At 42.6% G+C, this 19,463-nt stretch overlaps 1 protein-coding gene across 3 annotated transcripts; it reads left to right on the top strand.

The window, feature by feature from the left end:
• On the top strand, positions 279-19,176 carry ZNF599 (zinc finger protein 599). 3 transcript variants are annotated; one of them, XM_021097155.1, is made up of 4 exons: positions 279-361; positions 2,655-2,781; positions 5,473-5,568; positions 16,710-19,176. In XM_021097155.1, the coding sequence occupies exons 2-4, from the start codon at positions 2,748-2,750 to the stop codon at positions 18,233-18,235; spliced, it is 1,656 nt and encodes a 551-aa protein (XP_020952814.1). In that variant the 5' UTR covers positions 279-361; positions 2,655-2,747; the 3' UTR covers positions 18,236-19,176. The 3 variants fall into 3 exon arrangements, with proteins under 3 accessions (XP_020952814.1, XP_020952812.1, XP_020952811.1); XM_021097153.1 differs by having other exon boundaries at positions 284-454; XM_021097152.1 differs by having other exon boundaries at positions 284-734.

The following is a 19,463-nucleotide window of genomic DNA, read 5'->3' as shown; positions in this document are numbered from 1 at the left end:
CCCTTTTGAGCTTAGGGGGTTTTTTTGCGGGGCGGAGGGAGTGGACAAAGCATGGATCACGTCTTAGGGACCCTTAAGTAAAGAGCATTGTCCGAAGGGCCACGGAAATCTGTGCGCCTTCCTTTTAAGAGGTAGCGAAGCCACGTCCACTCTTTAGAACCTTTGGGCTCCATTTCTCAGAATTCAGGAAGTGAGCGCCTCCGCTCACCAGGATGCAATCTGAAACTACATTACCCAGAAGCGCCTCCAAGGTCGGCTGCGGGCGCTGAGCCAATGACGGCAAACGGAGGGGGGCGTTGCCTGCGGCAGCTTGGGCTGAACTTCTAGTCTCCGGCCTCAGGGCGTCTTTTGGAAGTGGCAGGTCTGTTGTTACCGGCGTTTCTGGCTGAAGCACAGGGCAGTGGCCGCTTCTCAGAAAAAGGTCTCCGAGACTGAGCAAAGGACAGTGAGGAGAGTAAGACCCACCACCACGCTTTTGTATGAGCCGTGACTCCGCCTGGAACGGGGTTGTCCGCCGTGCGCACTCCGAGCCTCGCCCCACCCCTCGGTCTCTGCAGCTCTGGGAGGCGGCCCCCTGGGGCTTGCGCGCATTCTACATCGCGGAGACTCGGGTGCCGGTCCCCCCCCCCCCCCCGCCGCGACCAGGGCTGGTCTGAGAGGTCGTGGACCGGCTTTTGTCGCTGCCTCTCGCCGTTCCGCTTTGCCCACTGGGCCCCATGGCGGCGCCAGCGCTGGTGAGTGGAAGGTCTCGCAGGCTCACGTGCGCAGGGGTCGCCTATGTACAATTCCACTCTCCATGATATAGAGAATCCCGGGATTCTTCGCTTTTCCCTCTTCATATTCTTGAATCTAGAGGTCCTGTGAGAACGGGGTGTGGACACGGCTGTGCAAATCACGTCCAACCCAGCGTTCTGAATCCAGGCCAGGGATAAGGGGGGCATCCATTTCTGGCTCTAACCTTGAGCTTGTCGATTCACTGCCTTTGGCTTCTCTTCCCTCGGGGCCAAAATCGGAATATTAACAATTTTTTTCTCTCGGTTGAGGGAACTGCAGAGGACACATATGTGCCCTTCAGTGTTGAGCATGACCCAGAGAGCCTTATTCTGTATGTGGTTTCCAGACAGGGACTCTCCTAGTCCTGCTATTATGTTAGGCTCACCCCAGGCAGAGTCTGACCCTCAGGCCTCAACCCAGCTCAAAGCTGGGAGAAAGGATGAGAGAGCCTCTAGCAGAGGTGAGGCGGGAGCAGCGTTTTTTAAATTGCTGCTCTTTTAATAAGAATAGAAGTTCCCTGGAGAGGCCTGAAGACAGGGCAGTCACTGGATTTCTCTTTGCCACTGCCATTTGGGCAGCACAGGTAAAGTTGACTTGCCACAGCAGTGAATCCATTATCCTAACACATTTACTTATCTTTGAAAAGTGAATTTGTTACAGTCCACTGCAATATTTATTGATGACTGCACGGGAATGTGTGTCTTGTGGGATGTAAACACATGGAGAGGCCCAAAGCTGCTCTTCAGCATGGCACCCTGTTTGCTTTCATCATAGCTCTGATCACCTTCAGGACTTCTCTTATTTATCCACATTTCCTCACCTGCCTTGCTCCCTAACTTTATTCCAGCCTTATTCCAGTGTCTGCTCAGAGAGGGCTGCCTGGTTGCCCTTCCCCTAGTCTTTGTAGGCATCTCACTGTCTTTTGGGTTTTTTTCCAAGCACTTAGGGACGTATGACTTTATCTTGCTCATTTATTTAGTTTCTTGTCAAGGATCTCTCCCTAACTCTGGAATGTGAGCTCCTGTTTTCTCCTCTATCCCCAGACTTAGAACGGTGCTGGACCTATATCAGGTGTTCAGTAATTGGTTTATGAATGAAAGATTCTATCTCTAGGGTTCCCATCATACTTAGTTTAAATTTAACCATCTTCCCCCACCGTGGTTGGACCAGAGGGTCCTGGGTTCAAATCTTGCCCCTTCTCAATAGAAGTATGACTCTGGGCAACTTGACTTTGAATCCCCATTTGCTGATTGTGAAAGGGAAACTGATGGTGTTTACCTCACGGGATATGTAAGGGTTCATGAAATTTATAAGCATACATGTCATGAGCACTGACATGAGCCAGGGCGCTGCACTGTTTGCTTTATGAACTTTCTCACCTTAATTCCCACAACAGCCTGGTGAAGTTGGAACTGTGAGTGTATTGGTGTGGAAATTGAGGCTCAAAGAAATTATGTGTTGATTCAAAAGGCTGGATTTAAACCTCAGGAAGCCTAGCTATAGACCTAGAGACTTAGTTGCTTTAACACAGCATCTAAAGCCTTATAGATGCAGACATACAGTGCAAACCAGTGAGGCTCAACTACTGCTGCTAGTGTCATTACTTGAATTATTATTTTTTTCTCTGCTCCTCAAAGTCCACATGGGATTATCATTGTTTTGTGTCACTCAGTGGATTCCCATATAGGCGGCTTTTCTCTCCCACACGATTGTGTTGTGGCAAAGGCACCATCTGCCTTCCTCCAAAACAGAGTGAAGTTCTCAGGAGATACTCAGTGATTCAGGCCTTGGGTCTCTGGACTCTTGCCACAACCAAGTAGTAGGCTCTAATTTCATGTAATAGCCATACAGCCACCATACCACTTCTGTTTGACTTCCAGGCATTGGTATCATTTGAAGACGTGGCCATCACCTTCACTGGGGAGGAATGGAGACATCTGGACCTGGCCCAGAGGACCTTATACCAGGAGGTGATGCTAGAGACTTGTGGCCTCCTGGTCTCCCTGGGTAAGGCCTCATCTCTCTCCCATCTGGTACCCACAGCCGCTTTCATCCCACCCTCTCTACCTAAGCATGGCTGCTTGAGAAGACCTCAGGAACCTGCCTTTTTGTCTCCTTGCAGCCTCAGCATGTTCTGGTCTAACCTCCTCTCACTTGGTTTCTCTGTGTCTCCATCAAGGATTGTTGTCTAACAAATAGTTCTTCTCAACACTGTTGCCCAAGTGTTCAACACAAGCTGACCTCAGTCTGACATCCTTATTCCTGATACCCATAATCTGGAATTCAGCTTGGTTGGGTCACATGTCCTCACAGCCGAGTTAACATTAACCTGTGGTTAATGGGAGAGTCTCCAAGAAGGGGGCGAATCAGATGGACAGGAAACTATTTGTCCTCAGTGCCACCAGTATCTTTCTAAGCAACGCAATCTCAGCTAAAGGCTTCTTTGACCCCTGGTATCTGCACCGTTGTCCCTTATTCCTAAGGCATCTCCTTGCTTCTCTGCTGCTGTGGCATTTTATTTTATTTTATTTTTATTTTTATTTTTTGCTTTTTAGGGCCATATGTGCAACATATGGAAGTTCCCAGGCTGGGGGTCAAATTGGAACTGCAGCTGCCGGCCTACGCCACAGCCACAGCCACACCAGATCCGAGCTGCATCTGCAACCTCCACCACAGCTCATGGCAACGCCGGATACTTAACTTACCGAGCAGGCCAGGGATCAAACCCACATCCTTAAGGTTCAAGTTCATTACTGCTGAGCCACAATGAGAACTGGGAGTTAGTTTTAGAGAGCACACAGACACATTTTCAAATGACATTGATGGGCATCTGAGAAAGCAGTTTCTTTTTTTCCCTTCTCTTTGCTGCCTCTTGATTGTTGTCAAGAGAGTCTGGGTTTAGTGCTGGGTCCTCAGTGCTCGTATGATTGTTGGGTAATTTCCCCTGCAGCAGAAAGAACAGCCTCGCGACTCTCAGACTTGAGCAGGCAGCATAATCTTGCTCAGACCGTGATTATTTTTATTTTATCGTTTCTTTTTTGACCATGCCTGCAGCATGCTAGAGTTCTGGGGCCAGCAATCGAACCTGCGCCACAGCAGCGACCTGAGCCAATGCAGTGACAGTGCCAGATCCTTAACCTACTGAACCACTCGGGAACTCCTGTCATATTTTTATACTATCCTTTTACTTAGACCAAATGAACTAATATCTTTAAAGAACTTAGAATAGAACTGGGAAAACAGTAAGTGCCACCCATGTATTTGTTATGTATAAGAAATAAAATTACAAATGTTCTTCCACCTAAACCTTTTTTTTTTACTTTTTTTTTTTTTTTAGCTTTTTAGGGCCGCACCCATGGCATATGGAAGTTCCCAGGCTAGGGGATGAGTCAGAGCTACAGCTATTGGCCTACACCAGAGCCACAGCAACACAGGATCCGAGCCACATCTGCGACCTGCACCACAGCTGACAGCAATGCCAGATCCTTAACCTATTGAGTGAGGCCAGGGACTGAACCCACATTCTCATGGATACTAGTCAGATTCGTTTTTGTTGCACCATAACAGGCAGTCCCCCACCTAAACCTTAAAGGACCAGTTTACCCAGAAATGGTTACCTCTGACAGGCTCTCCCAGCCTTGTGCCCACAGAGTCTCCCCCAGGAAGTCAGTCATCAGTGAAGTAAATAGAGTGTTCTTTTATGACAGTTGTGATCAGTTGTTTAAAGGAGATATTTGGACAACAGTTTTTTTTTGTTGTTGGTTTTTTTTTTTTTTTTTTTTTTTTTTTCTTTTTGCCATTTCTTGGGCCGCTCCTGCAGCATATGGAGGTTCCCAGGCTAGGAGTCGAATCGGAGATACAGCTGCCGACCTACACCACAGCCACAGCAACATGGGATCTGAGCTGCGTCTGCGACCTACACCACGCTCACGGCAACGCCGGATCCTTAACCCACTGAGCAAGGCCAGGGATCGAACCGGCAACCTCATGGTTCCTAGTCGGATTCATTAACCACTGCACCACGACGGGGACTCCTGGACAGCAGTATTCCAGGTGGAGGGACCAACACAAGCCAAATCCTTGAGGAGGACAGGGAGCTCAGGTCCTTAACAGAGAGGAAGGAAGATCTGGTTCACCTTTTCCACTGCCCCATCCCTCAGCTCGGTGCCAGGCATATGGCAGACATCACCGAACATTTGCTCAGTGACCCTGGGTGCCTTCTGGCTTGCAGTACAGGATTTCCTAGTCAGATTCTTGTGGGTCCTGGTGCCTAAGTCATTGACTTCTCTCCAGAGTCCTCCTGTCCTTGAGCCTTTGCAGGTACCAGAACATCACCCCCTGTTGGTTGTCCCCTGAAAAAAGTTTATTATTTCACCTCATGAGAAGCTCTGAGTTTGGTGCTGGCTCCTGATTTGGTAGCTCCCAACCCAGGTCTGTCTGTCTATCTGCTTTCTGTCCTTGGTCCAGGCCATCAGGCCAGCAGCCTTGAAGGGACCACAGGACAATGCAGCAGCAAGTAGGGCAGCAGGGCCCCACATTCAGCCCTATCTTCCCATTCTGGGTTGAAGGCTTCTTCTTCAGAATGGGTAGCAGTTTTAGGTCATGGCCTACCTCAGACAGCTGACTCTCAGTCGAGTTGAGATTCCTCATTTTGTTTTTACCTATATACCCATGTTCTATTTATTTCCCCATGCACAGGGCATCCTGTTCCCAAACCAGAGCTGATTCACCTGCTGGAACATGGGCAAGAACTGTGGACAGTGAAAAGAGGCCACTCCAAAAGCACCTGTGCAGGTGGGTGCATGGCAGCTGGCAGACTGCCAGGGAGTCTCTGTGTCTGAAACTCCAGGGGCGGTTTCTTTTTGTGGACTTCTGGGGTCTCGGGCAGTCCTAGAACACTTTGAGCTGTGTTTCCCCCATCTTCCCACTCCCATCACACTCTTTGCCTTTACTCGGGTTGAAGTGTGGTGTACTGGGCTAGAGACAGGCTCTAGAGGCTTGGCCACTCCTAGCCTCATAACCATGGGCAAGTTGCATGATCTCGAGGTGCCTTTGATACACAAGTTAGGCTGAATTAATGCTACCTGCTATAAATGAGAAATTCCAGAATCTTTTTTTTTGCCTTTTCTAGGGCCGCACCTGCGGCATATGGAGATTCCCAGGCTAGGGGTCTAATCGGAGCTGTAGCTGCCAGCCTACGCCAGAGCCACAGCAACGCGGGATCCAAGCCGCATCTGCGACCTACACCACAGCTCACGGCAACGCCGGATCCTTAACCCACTGAGCAAAGCCAGGGATGGAACCCACAACCTCATGGTCCCTAGTCAGATTCGTTAACCACTGAGCTACAGTGGGAACTCTGAGAAACTCCAGAATCTTGATGGGTCAACAGATTAAGACTTTTTTCCTCATTTGTGCTATGGTTTAATGCAGGTCAGCAAGGGAGCTCTGTACCACATATCTATTCAGGGACCCAGGTATCTTCTGTTGTCAGTGTGTGGCTGTGAGGTTGCTTTGCAGCCAAGAGGAATAGGTGAGAAGGGGAGTAGTCATATCCACTTGCTCACATACGTGACTTCTGTTCACATTCCAGTGACAAGAACTAGGCATTAGGCTGTACGTTGTATCAAATTGGGAAATGCGGTTTAGCTTTATGCCCAAGGAGGAAAGGCCAAGTTTGTGATGAACATACAGTCAGTCTGCTAAACTTATCCTCCACCAGAAAAAAATAATAGTTTCTGCATCATTAGAATGTCGTTAGATAACGTGAAACTGCTTATTAGCACACTAACTGACCCCAAAAGTTATGACTAGTGATATTCCTGTATTATTAGTCCTATTGAATAATAAATAGTGCTATCTCAAACTTCCTTCAGATTCAGAAAAAACAGTCCTTTCTTTAGCTACAGAGCGCTACTTCCAGCTATACTTTGCACTCCACCCATTTCCATCTCATCCAGTCATTGATTTCTCTACACATCCCTGCATGCATCCATCCTTCCATTTGTAAAACAGATATTTGGAAGTTTTCCCTAGCCTTGTCATCTTCTTGCGCTCCTGCCTTGGAAAACCTGAGGGGGCGTTAGCCCTTGTCAGCCCCCATGGGGCGTGTGCATAGCACCAGTGCAGATTCGTGGTCTCTCCCCTCAGCCAGCCAGGGAGTATCTCTGACCAGCCTCTTCTCAGCCCCAGAGAGTCTGTCTCAAACCTCCACCCCTTTCTGCGGTTCTGCATCTTCACCTGAATGTTTCAAAGGCACTTCACACCCATCAGGCCTGAAAAGGACCTCATGATTTTGCCCTCTCATCTCATCACTGCATTTCAATGAATGGCCTTGCCATTCAGAGAAAGCCAAAACCAAACTTGGACAACCCCTCCACAGCTCCATCTTCATCATAACCCAATATCCAGCCATCCCTGAATCTTGATCATATTTCATCGTACCTTTCCCCTGCATCCATCACCTTCACCTGTTCCAGCCTAATCACCCTAGTCCAAGCTATAATCATCTTTTGCCTGCATGTTGCTAACAGATTCCTCACTGGTCCCCCACATCTGCTCTGTACCTCTGATCAGCTTTGTGTCTCACACTCACCTCCCTATCCACTCACACCTTGTTCCAAATATCACCACCTCCCTAGCCACTGAGATCTCAGCATGTGACCTAGTTCATTTTGAAGAGAAAGGCTATTCACGTGTTCTTCCTGTTCTTGAATCCTTACTGACTTATCCCTGCAGCTTTCTCCTCACCTCTATGGAAGAGTTCTCATCCCCAGCCATGGCTAATTCCCCCAGCAGAGTCTAGATCACACCTTCAGCTACGTTCCCAGGTGAATAAGTTATCCATTGCTATATAGCAATGTTTAAAATTACTCATCATTAATATTAAAATATCACTCGTTTATTATCTCTCATCTGTGGATCAAAAATCCAGGCACAACTTAGCTGGGTCCTCTGCAAAGCTGCAGTCATAGGCAGCTTACATCATGTCAGCATACTTCAGGTGATGGCGTGAGAGACCCCAGCAGGAAGGATGCTACATAAATACTTTCTCTGTTGCCTCTTACGTTGTAGCACCTTTGCTGTATTCTGTTCTTTAGAAGGAAATCAAGCACCTGCCAGGATTCAGGCAGAGGGAGTCATAAAACTTGATGCACATCGTGAGACAGGGATTAATGAGAAGCTATACATGAGTGTGTCCACTGCATCAGGGAACATGCTTCTTCGTTTATTTCTCTTGTATATCTCCACCTTCTCTCTACTTAAGATAAAAAACATGGTGAAGTTTCTGACATTTGAGGAAAACAAACACAAATGTTCTTGGCTTTCCAACAATATCTAAATGTTATTGACTCTATTTCAAGAGGTTTCAACAGCCAAACTTAATTCTTTTGTACTGACTGAGGTGTAATTTACACATAAAATGCGCAGATGTTAGAGGTTTATCATGAAATCTTACATGTATATAAATCAGAGGATTCACCACACAGGTCAAGAAATACAGGATTACCAGCACCTCCCAACCTTTTTATGTTCCCTTCTTATTAATATCCCCTTTTACAGAAGTAACCAGGGTTTAGACTCTGTCTTTATAGAATAGTTGTGAAAGCTTATAAATGGCGCCAGACAGCATACAATACTGTCATACCTGTCTTCTTGATTCATTATGACTCTGGAATTCATCCGTGTGGTTGCATCTATTTGGAGTAATTTCTCACTGCAATATCTCAATGAATTAATGATTACATATACCAGGAGTTCTCTTGTGGTTCAGCAGGTTAAGGAGCTGGTATTGTCAATGCAACAACTGGGATCATTGCTGTGGCGTGGGTTCAGTCCCTGGTCCAGGAACTTCCACATGCCACTGGTGCAGTCAAAAAATAAATAAATAAATAAACATACCTGTTTTCGTTTTTTGTTTGTGTGTGTGTATTTTGCTGTTTAAGGCCGCACCTTTGGCATATGGAAATTCCCAGGCTAAGGGTCAAGTTGGAGCTGCAGGTGCTGCCCCATGCTACAGCCACAGCCACAGCAACATGGGATCCAAGCTGCATCTGCTACCTACACTGCAGCTCACAGCAACGTGGGATCCTTAACCCACTGAATGAGGCCAGGGATCAAACCCACATCCTCATGGATACTGGTCGGGTTCGTAACCCACTGAGCCACAACAGGAATTCTGACATATACTTGTTTTCCTGTTGATAGACATTTGGCTTAGTCTCCATTTTCAGGATATTATGAAGAATGCTGTTATGAACATTTTTGATCATATTTTTTTGTTGGCTATAAGCACACATTTCTGTTGAAAATAAACGTATGAGTGAACTGACTGGATCATGGTGTAGTTCTATGACCAGCTTTAATAGAAACCACCAATCAGCTTCAAAGTGACTGCACTGTTTCGCATTCCCACCAGCCATGTGTAGGAGTCCTCAATGCTTCACATCCTAGTGAGCAGGTGGTGTCTTCCCTTTACTCTTTGAAGCCCCGTTGAGGTATTTCTCAGCACACAGTACTAAAAATATTCTCACTCGTCTTACTGTTGACTTTCTCATTGACAAATGCTACAACTGTGATAATGATAAGAGGTAGTGGTCTACAATTACAGAACATTCGCCATGCACCGTGCTGATGGATTTACATGCTTCCGTTTATATAAGGTTGTCATGAACTGAATGTGTGAATGTAAATGAACTGAATGAATCCCAGTGTGATGATACTAGGATGTGGGGCCTTCGGGAGGTAATTGGGTTTAGATGAGGTCTTGAGGATGGAGCCCCCATGGTGGAATTAGTGTTTTTATGAGAAGACAGACCGTGGCCTTTCTTAGGTGTGGCATGTGGTGCTTGGTCGGGGCAGAAGGGGGAGAGCTCTTTGGGTGTCTCTTCTAAGGACTCTAATCCTCTCAAATACAGATCCTTACCCTTCTGACCTCACTTACCTTAATTACTTCTGTGAAGGCCCTATCTCCAAATACACATTGAAGGTTAGGGCTTCAGCAAATGAATTTTCAGGGAGCAGATTCAGTCCATAACAAGATTTGTCTTTTGAATAAATACAGGGCTATTCAGATATTCTTTTTTCTTGTATCAATTTTGGTAATGTGAGTCTTTTAAGGAATTTATCCACTTCATCTAATTATTCTATCAATTACTTTTTAAGACTATTTCATCTCAAAATGGTAAATTTTGTTACATATATTTTACCACGATAAAAGGCTAAAAAAATAAATTTAAAATGTGTCCACAGTGTTTTTATAATATCATTAGAAACTGACATTCTCTTGGTATGATAATCTCTAGGTCCATCCATGTTGCCGCAAATGACATTATTTCATTCTTTTTTATGGCTGAATAATTTTTCGTTGTATATATGCCACATTGTCTGTATCCATTCCTTTGTTGATTGACTTGTAGGTTGCTTCTGTGTCTTGACTGTTGTAAATAGTGCTGTAGTGAACATTGGGGTGCATGTATCTTTTCAAATTATGGTTTTTTCCCAGATAGATGCCCAGGAATGAGATTGTAGGATCATATGGTAGCTCTATTTTGACCTTTTTAAGGGACCTCCATACTGTTCTTTATAATGGCTGTACCAATTTACATTCCCACCAACAATGTAAAAAGGTTCCTTCTTCCTTATACCCTCTCCAGCATTTATTAATTGTAGATTTTGTGATCATGGCCATTCTGACCAGTTTGAGGTGATACCTCATGGTAGATTGTATTTGCATTTGTCTAATAATTATTGATGTGAGCATCTTGTCTTGTGCCTGTTGGAGAAATATCTGTTTAGATCTCCTGTTCATGTTTTGATTGGGTTGTCTGTTTTTTTGATGTTGAACTGTATGAACTGTTCGTATATTTTAGAAATTAATCACTTATCGGTTGCATCATTTGCAGATATTTTCTGCCATTCTGTAGGTTGTCTTTTCATTTTGTTTATGGTTTTCTTAGCTGTGCAAAAGCTTTCAAGTTTAATTAGGTCCCATTTATTTATTTTTATTTCCCTTATTCTAGGAGTTGGATCCAAAAAAATACTGCAGTCATTTATATCAAACAGTGTTTTTCCTTTAGGAGCTTTATAGTATCCAGTTTTATATTTAAGTCTCTAATCCATTTCGAGTTTATTTTCATGTATGGTATTACAGAGTGATCTATCATTCTTTCACATGTAACTGTCCAGTTTTCCCAGTACCACTTACTGAAGAGATGATCTTTTCTTCACTGTATATTCTTGGGTACTTTGTGGTAAATAATTGACCATAGGTGCATGGGTTTATTTCTGGGTTTTCTATCCTGTTCCATTGATCTGTACGTCTGTTTTTGTGCCAGTGCTATACTGTTTTTGATTACTGTAGCTTTGTAGTGTAGCCTGAAGACAGAGTGACCTGATTCCTCCACTTCTGTTTTTCTTTCTCAATATTGCTTTGGATATTCAAGGTCTTCTGTATTTCCATACAAAGTTTAAAATTTTTTGTTCTAGTTCTTTGAAAAGTGTCCTAATTTGATAGGAATTGTGTCTATTCAGTAGATTGCCTTGGGTAATAGAGTCATCTTGACAGTATTGATTCCTCCAATCCAAGGACATGGTATAATTTTCCATTTGTTTGTGTCATTTTCAGTTCCTTTCATCAGCATCTTATAGTTTTTGAAGTATAGGTCTTTTGTCTTTGGGGTAGGTATTTTATTCTTTTTGATTCAATGGTAAATGTGATTGTCTCCTTAATTTCTCCTTAGATCTTTTGTTGTTGATGTACAGAAATGCAACATACTTCTGTGTATTAATTTTATATCTTACAACATTACTGAATTCATTCATGAGCTCTAGTAGTTTTCTGGTAGCATCTTTAGGATTTTCTTTGTATAGTATCATGTTTGCAGACAATGGCAGTTTTACTTCTTCTTTTCCAATTTGGATTCCTTTTATTTCTTTTTCTTCTCTGATTGCTATGGCTGGGATTTCCAAAACTCTATTAAATGAAACTGGTGAGAGTAGACATCCTTGTTTTCTTCCTAATCTTAGAGGAAATGCTTTCAGCTTTTCGTCATTTAGTATGATGTTAGCTGTTGGTTTGTCATATATAGCCTTTATTATGTTGAGGTATGTTCCCTCTGTGCCCACTTTCTGGAACATTTTTATCATAATGGATGTTGAGTTCTCTTGTGGTGCAGTATATTAAGGATCTGGTGTTGTCACTGCAGCTGCATGCGTCACTGCTATGGCGGGGGTTCAGTCCCTGGCCTGGGAATTTCTGCATGCTATGAGTGCACCCAAAAAAGAAAAAAGAAAAAAAAAAAACAAATTTATGATTACCAAAGGGGAAAGGGTGGTAGGAGGGATAAGCTAGGTGTTTGAGATTGACATATACACACTACTATGTATAAAATAGATAACCAGCAAGCATATACTATATACCACAGGGAACTGTACTCAATATTTTGTAATAACCTGTAAGGGAAAAGAATATGAAAAAGAGTAGATATATATAAATCACTTTGCTATACACCTGAAACTAACACAATATTGTAAATCAACTATATGCAATAAAAAAATAAAATAAAAAAGAAGAGCCCTCTATTGGTAGCAGAGAATGGCCATGCCTAGGTTGAGAACCGGAAGCTTTGAGGAGGCAAGTAGATGTAGCCATGGAGAGATAATGAGGGCCTAGAGAAAGACCATAATAGCAAGGATAGAGAATGAATTCAGTACGTATTTAAGAAGTAATTAAGATTTTTTTTTTTTTATTATCTGAGTGCTGGGAAAGGAAGGATATAAAATGCCCTTTCCCTTTGATGTGATATGGAATTAGAAGGGATGACATCTTTCGCTAGGTAGGCCATCAAGATGGGCCTAGATAAATAGATAGATAGGAAGAAGAGAGAAAAACAGGTTATGTTGTTATTTTTTAGAATGTGTGTGTGAAAAAAAAATTTCTAAGTTTAATTGGTTTACAAAGGAAATTCCTTTTTACTGTTTTTCACTGTAATGGAAATTAATCATATAGGAAACATTTAAGAGTTGAACATCTGAGATTCTCCTTTGCACAAATGAGCTAGATGGTGTACTTGCCCTATTAATCATCTCTGCCTAGTCTTAGTTTTTGTAATAACAGGAATTTTTAAAAATATGAAAATAACAAGAAGATTTTGTAGTGAGTCTCTTGGTCTTTATCCCATCAAGAATGGTTTTCAGGAGTTCCCGTTGTGGCTTAGTGGTTAACGAATCCGACTAGGAACCATTAGGTTGCGGGTTCGATCCCTGCCCTTGCTCAGTGGGTTAACGATCCAGCGGGATAACAATCCAGTGGGTTGCCGTGAGCTGTGGTGTAGGTTGCAGACGTGGCTTGGATCCCACGTTGCTGTGGCTCTGGTGTAGGCCGGTGGCTACAGCTCCGATTGGACCCCTAGCTTGGGAACTCCATATGCCGTGAGAGCAGCCCAAGAAAATGGCAAAAAGACAAAAAAAAAAAAAAAAAAAAGAGTGGTTTTCATATAATGTGTATGACTTGAAAAATGTATTTATCCAAGAAATAGGTTAGAACCAGATATGAAATGAATTCAAATCTATGGAATTGAGTTTTTATAAACCAAAAACAACAGATAAATAATCTTTTTCCTCCTCCTTTTCTATTCAGTTTGTTTTATTTCTGCCATTCCCCTGTCTTTATATCAGTCTTGAGTCCTTTGTCATTTGTTAGGAGTTATGCTTATTGATTATTGCTGTGTAATACATTAACCTTAAACGTAATAACTGAAAACAGCTATTTTCTTTGCTCACAGTTTTGAGGTATTCTCTGTGGTTACAGTATGTCCTTTGTTGGGTGGGAGATTCATGTAGCATTTTACTTAATTTTAAACTACAACTTCTACTTTTTTTTCTTTTTGTCTTTTGTCTTTTTAGGGCCACATCTGTGGCATATGTAGGCTCCCAGGCTAGGGGTCCAGTCAGAGCTGTAGCTGCTGTCCTGAGCCACAGCCACAGCAACACAGGATCCGAGCCACATCTGCGACCTACACCACAGCTCACAGCAACGGTGGATCCTTAACCCACTGAGCAAGACCAGGGATCGAACTTGTGTCCTCATGGATACTAGTCAGGTTCACTAACCGCTGAGCCACGACGGGAACTCCAACTTCTACATTTAATCAGCAATAAAGATAGTATTTTGAACTTCAGAAAAACCTTGACATTCCCAAAAAATAAAAGATTGTTTCATTGTGATTATGTGTGTATTTTTTGCTTTTTTTATTTGAACATAATGAAAAATATCCATTTTATATTGTCTTATAGGATTTGTACTTTTTTTTTTTTTTTTTTTTTTGGTCTTTTTTTTGCTATTTCTTGGGCCGCTCCTGCGGCATATGGAGGTTCCCAGGCTAGGGGTTGAATCAGAGCTGTAGCCACTGGCCTACGCCAGAGCCACAGCAACGCGGGATCCGAGCCGCGTCTGCAACCTACACCACAGCTCACGGCAACGCTGGATCGTTAACCCACTGAGCAAGGGCAGGGACCGAACCCGCAACCTCATGGTTCCTAGTCGGATTCGTTAACCACTGAGCCATGACAGGAACTCCAGGATTTGTACTTTTTATGCAACAGTACATTACTAAGATTCATGGTTCATATAGCTGTAGTTCACTCATTTTTTTCTTCTGCAGTCATTTATGTGAATGTAACACAATGTATTCATCCATTTTCATGGAGATTTTATTGTCTCCAGTTTTTTGTACCCACAAACAGTACTGCTATGAAAATTCACATACACATCTTCTCACGTGTGTGAAAATTTCTCAGTAATATTTCTAGGACTGGAGTTTTTTGGATTATTAGGTAAGCAAAAGGAGGATTTTAATAGATGATGACCTACTAAAATGGTTATTTATGCCCATTTACACTTCACCTGCCTTGTGTAAACAGTTCCATGGATCCATACCTTCTCCAACACTTAATATTGTCAGGTTCTTGGAGTTCCCACAGTGGCTCAGCAGAAACGAATCTTGACTAGGAATCACAAGGACGCAGGTTCGATCCCCGGGCTCGCTCAGTGGGTTAAGGATCCAGCGCTGCTGTGAGCTGTGGTGTAGGTCACAGGCATGGCTTGGATCTGGCGTTGCTGTGGCTGTGGTGTCGGCCAGTAGCTATAGCTCCAATTCGACCCCTAGCCTGGGAACCTCCATGTGCTGTGGATGTGGCCCTAAAAAGACAATATATATATATAGTCAGGTTCTTAAATTTTTTTCAATAAAGTGAATAGAAAACGGTCTCTCACTGTGGTCTTAATTTTGCCCTTCCTGCATCCAAGAAATTTGAGCACCTCTTGCTATGTTGATTGGCCCCATACATATTTTCTGTGAAATGTCAGTTCACAATATGCTGTTTTCATTTTGGGTGTGGAGTGTTGACATTGCCAGTTGTAATTTTGTCTATTTCTCCTTTTAACTCAGTTTTTGGTTTCTATATTTTGAGGCTCTGATATTTGGTACATAAAGCTTTTAATATTGCCATATCCTCGTTGTAAATTGATCTTTTTATCCCTCTTTGTCTTATTTTCTTTGCTTTATGTTATCTGATATTAATATAGCCATCTTTGTTTGCCTTTCAAAAAATTGTAGGTAGGTTAGTCAGGTTAGTCTTGTATAATAAATACTTCTGGATCTTGTTTATGAAATCTTCCTTTTTCCCAAGATCTAAAATGTAGTCATTTTCACTATTAGAAGTTTTTCATTTTTAGTTTCTGATAGTTAAGTCATAATCAGGATGGAATTAATTTTTTTTGTTGTTGTGTGAGGTAGAAATACAATATTGTTTTCTCCCATGTGGCAAATGATTTTTTACATCTATTTATTGAATAGTCCTTTTCCCACTCGCCTCTCTTCTGCTTTTATCATATATTATCAAAGTTCCACATACACACCTCTGAGCTCCAAATTCTGTTTTTTCTTTTGACAGTTTGACAGCTTATCTTAGATCTATGTTATATCACACTGCCTTGATGTATATAATTCATCATAATCCCAATTCCTCAAAGGGCAAGTCCTTTTGCTTTATTTTTCTTCAGAAATATTCTGGTCTCTTTTCTTTTATATAAATTCTACAGTCAGCTTGTCAATATCCATGAAAAACCCCATTGGGATTTATCTGAAGTTGTATTAAATTTATAGATGAATTTGAGGAGCATTGGCAACTTTGCATTATTAATCTCATATAAATTTTATTAATGTGAAACATTTTCAAGTTTACTTCATCTAGGTGTTATCTATTTTGGATCTCTTCACCTTGTCTTTACTCAGATCTTGTAGACTCAGTATGTCCACCCAGATGTTTCTCACCCACCCACCCCACTTTTACATAGTCCAGAATCCTGAGAGTTTGTTTCTCCTCTGTCCTCGCCTCCCTCTCCACCATCTTGTCATCCTCTTCTCTTTGCTCAGCATTCAACATTCTCTCAAGACCCTAAAATACTGTACTTTCAGTCACCAGCTACAATTTTTCTCCTAATTCCTGTCAGGGAATTTCTGCTCACCTGTTAGAAATAAGCTCACATAGCACGTTGTCCAGGTCAACTCCACTGACCTTTCGTCTCCCATCTGAGCCAGGTTAGGTGCCCCTTCCCTCGGCTGTCATAGCCCTATGAGATCTTGGAGAACAGTCATTACCACCACTCTTCCCTCCCTCCCTCATTCTGAAATGTGAGGAGGAGTCTCCACTCCAGATTCTTTATCTCCTGTCCCTGATTTTACCTTTTAAAGATGTCAAGAGTCTAAGGAATGGTAGAGAAAGAAATTGTGAACCTAGTAAGAGATGTGAAAATGCCTTATGCAGTAGAGAGGCTTTATTTTCAACTTCATACCTCCACTAAAGAGGTAGTTTATTTTGTTCTTTGTTGACATCACTAATAGACAACCTTTCTTATATTGAATTTCCTTCAGGTGACAAAGCAAAACCTAAGACCACAGAGCTTACTGCTTCTCAGCCAGCTCTCACTGAGGAAGCCCCTTTTGAGGAACGAGTGACACATGGACCCTCAAGGCATTCTAGGTTGGGGCAAGCGAGGGATCAGGGAAAACTGCCAGAAATACAGGAAGGAAACTTGAGGCCAGGAACAGACCCCTACAAGAATTCATGCTCTAGGAAGTTGAGCCGTAAACATGATGATTTGCAGACAGATGACAGTCTGTGTTTAAGGATTTTACAGGAGCGAGTCACTACACGAGATGCTCCGCATGAATGTGATTCACAAGAACCAGGAAAAGACCCTGTTATTGAGACAAAGAATAACCTCTACAAATGCAAGGAATGTGGGAAAGGTTTTAGCAAGAATTGGGCCCTTGTTCGGCATCAGCAGATTCATGCTGGAGTGAAGCCTTATAAGTGCAGTGAATGTGGGAAAGCCTGTCGTTATATGGCAGACTTCATTCGACATATGAGGTTTCATACTGGAGAAAAACCATACAAGTGTATTGAGTGTGGGAAAGCCTTCAAACGCAGGTCTCACCTCACAGAGCACCAGCGTGTTCACACTGGAGATAAGCCCTATGAGTGCAAAGAATGTGGTAAGGCTTTCACCCACCGTTCCTCTTTTATCCAGCATAATATGACTCACACTAGAGAAAAGCCATTTTTGTGCAAAGAATGTGGGAAAGCATTTTACTACAGCTCTTCCTTCACTCAACACATGAGGATTCACACTGGAAAGAAACTCTATGAGTGCAGTGAATGTGGAAAGGCCTTTACTCACCGCTCCACTTTTATCCAGCATAATATGACCCATACAGGAGAAAAACCCTTTCTGTGCAAAGAATGTGGAAAAGCTTTTTGCCTCAACTCATCCTTCACCCAACATATGAGGATTCACACTGGCGAGAAACCCTATGAGTGCAGTGAATGTGGAAAGGCCTTTACTCACCGTTCCACTTTCATCCGTCATAAGAGGACCCATACTGGAGAGAAACCTTTTAAGTGCAAAGAATGTGGGAAAGCGTTTAGTGACAGCTCTTCCTTAATTCAACATATGAGGATTCACACTGGTGAGAGGCCCTACGAGTGCAGGGAATGTGGAAAGGCTTTTACACACCATTCGGTTTTTATCCGACATAATAGGACCCACAGTGGAGAAAAACCCTTGGAATGTAAAGAATGTGCAAAAGCCTTTTACTATAGCTCTTCCTTTACTCGACACATGAGGATTCACACTGGAGAAAAGCCTTTCGTATGCAGAGAATGTGGAAAGGCCTTTACCCAGCCTGCAAATTTTGTTCGGCACAATAGGATCCACACTGGGGAAAAGCCCTATGAGTGCAAAGAATGTGAGAAGGCCTTTTGTGACAACTTTGCTTTAACTCAACACATGAGAACTCACACTGGAGAGAAACCCTTTGAATGTGGTGAATGTGGGAAAGCCTTCAGCCATAGTTCATCTTTCACTCACCATCACAAGATTCATACTAGAGTTTAAAAGATATAGGAAGGCCTTTTGCAAGTGTGTTCACTTCAGTCAATTTTAGTGAATTCATAATAATGAGTTCATACTGGTGAAATTCCTTTCCTTTTGAACATGACTCATCAGGGAAGTTTTTAGGCCAGAGAAATATCTTAGTATCTGAAGAGAGACATCCTAATTGTCATCTCTGTGAAAGTTTTTTGTGGCATGTCATCGCAAGGGTTTTACTAGAAATTGAGCCAACCCACAGCTCTACAGTATACCTGAGAATCATCCATCAGAGAGACTCAGTGATTATCATGCATTTAGGGGAAATGTCAGCAACAATTCTTCCTGAATTTGTACTACAAATCCATCTCAAGAGTATTTTAAAAGAACAAAGAGATGTAGAAGGAAAGAGAAATGCATCTGTGGTTGCTTCCCCAGTTCCTTGCCAAGCTTATGACAATTTGTCATGTATGTGTGCACATACATGCACGTGCACACATGGGGATGAAGAGAAAATGAAAGATTAAAAGTCCTCATGCATTTTTTATATATCCGTAATCAAAGAGAGTTGGACCATTGGGGTAGCTCTGCTAACATTAAAAGGTCTTTATTATAAAACATTGCCATGTCTACCCCTGAGCACAAGGCCTGAGTCGTGAAATACATACACATACACATGCAGTCAATTTTTGTTACTCATGTGGTTATATTCTATAAATTCACCACGAACACTGAAGTAGTGAATAGTGAACCATTGCTCCTAGTGACAGTGTAGGTTAAAGTTCCTGTGAGCCTCTGTTCACATTTTCATCAGCCAATCAATACATAATCTTTTATGGAATTTTTTTTTCTGTTTAAAGATACCTTATTTAATAAACACTTCTTATAAGTTACATGCAGTATTTCATTGTAATAAAATGAATAATAAAAATATTTTGACACAATTTTGTGTGTTATTCCATTGTTTTTTTTTTGTTTTTCTTTTTCTTTTTAAGGCCACACCTGCAGCATATGGAAGTTCCCAGAGCTAGGGGTTGAATCAGAACTGCAGCTGCCTGCCTATACCACAGCCACAGCAACACCAGATCTGAGCTGCATCCATGACCTACACAGCAGCTTGTGGCAACATCAGGTCCTTAACCCCCTGAGCAAGGCCAGGGATCGACTGCATCCTCATGGATACTAGTCAGGTTCTTAACCCCTGAACCACAATTGGAACTCCATGTTATTCTATTGTTATTGTACTGATTTAACT

The sequence above is a fragment of the Sus scrofa genome, chromosome 6 (genome assembly GCF_000003025.6).
Source record: "Sus scrofa isolate TJ Tabasco breed Duroc chromosome 6, Sscrofa11.1, whole genome shotgun sequence".
NCBI lineage: Eukaryota > Metazoa > Chordata > Mammalia > Artiodactyla > Suidae > Sus > Sus scrofa.
Note: the sequence above shows the minus strand (reverse complement) of the source record. Positions and strands in the feature narration are given on the sequence as shown.

Excerpts from the sequence above, each read along its gene's own strand:
- ZNF599 (XM_021097152.1), top strand. Across the intron at positions 2,782-5,472 it reads TGGCCTCCTGGTCTCCCTGG|GGCATCCTGTTCCCAAACCA; the intron begins GTAAGGCCTCAT and ends CCCCATGCACAG. Across the intron at positions 5,569-16,709 it reads CTCCAAAAGCACCTGTGCAG|GTGACAAAGCAAAACCTAAG; the intron begins GTGGGTGCATGG and ends AATTTCCTTCAG.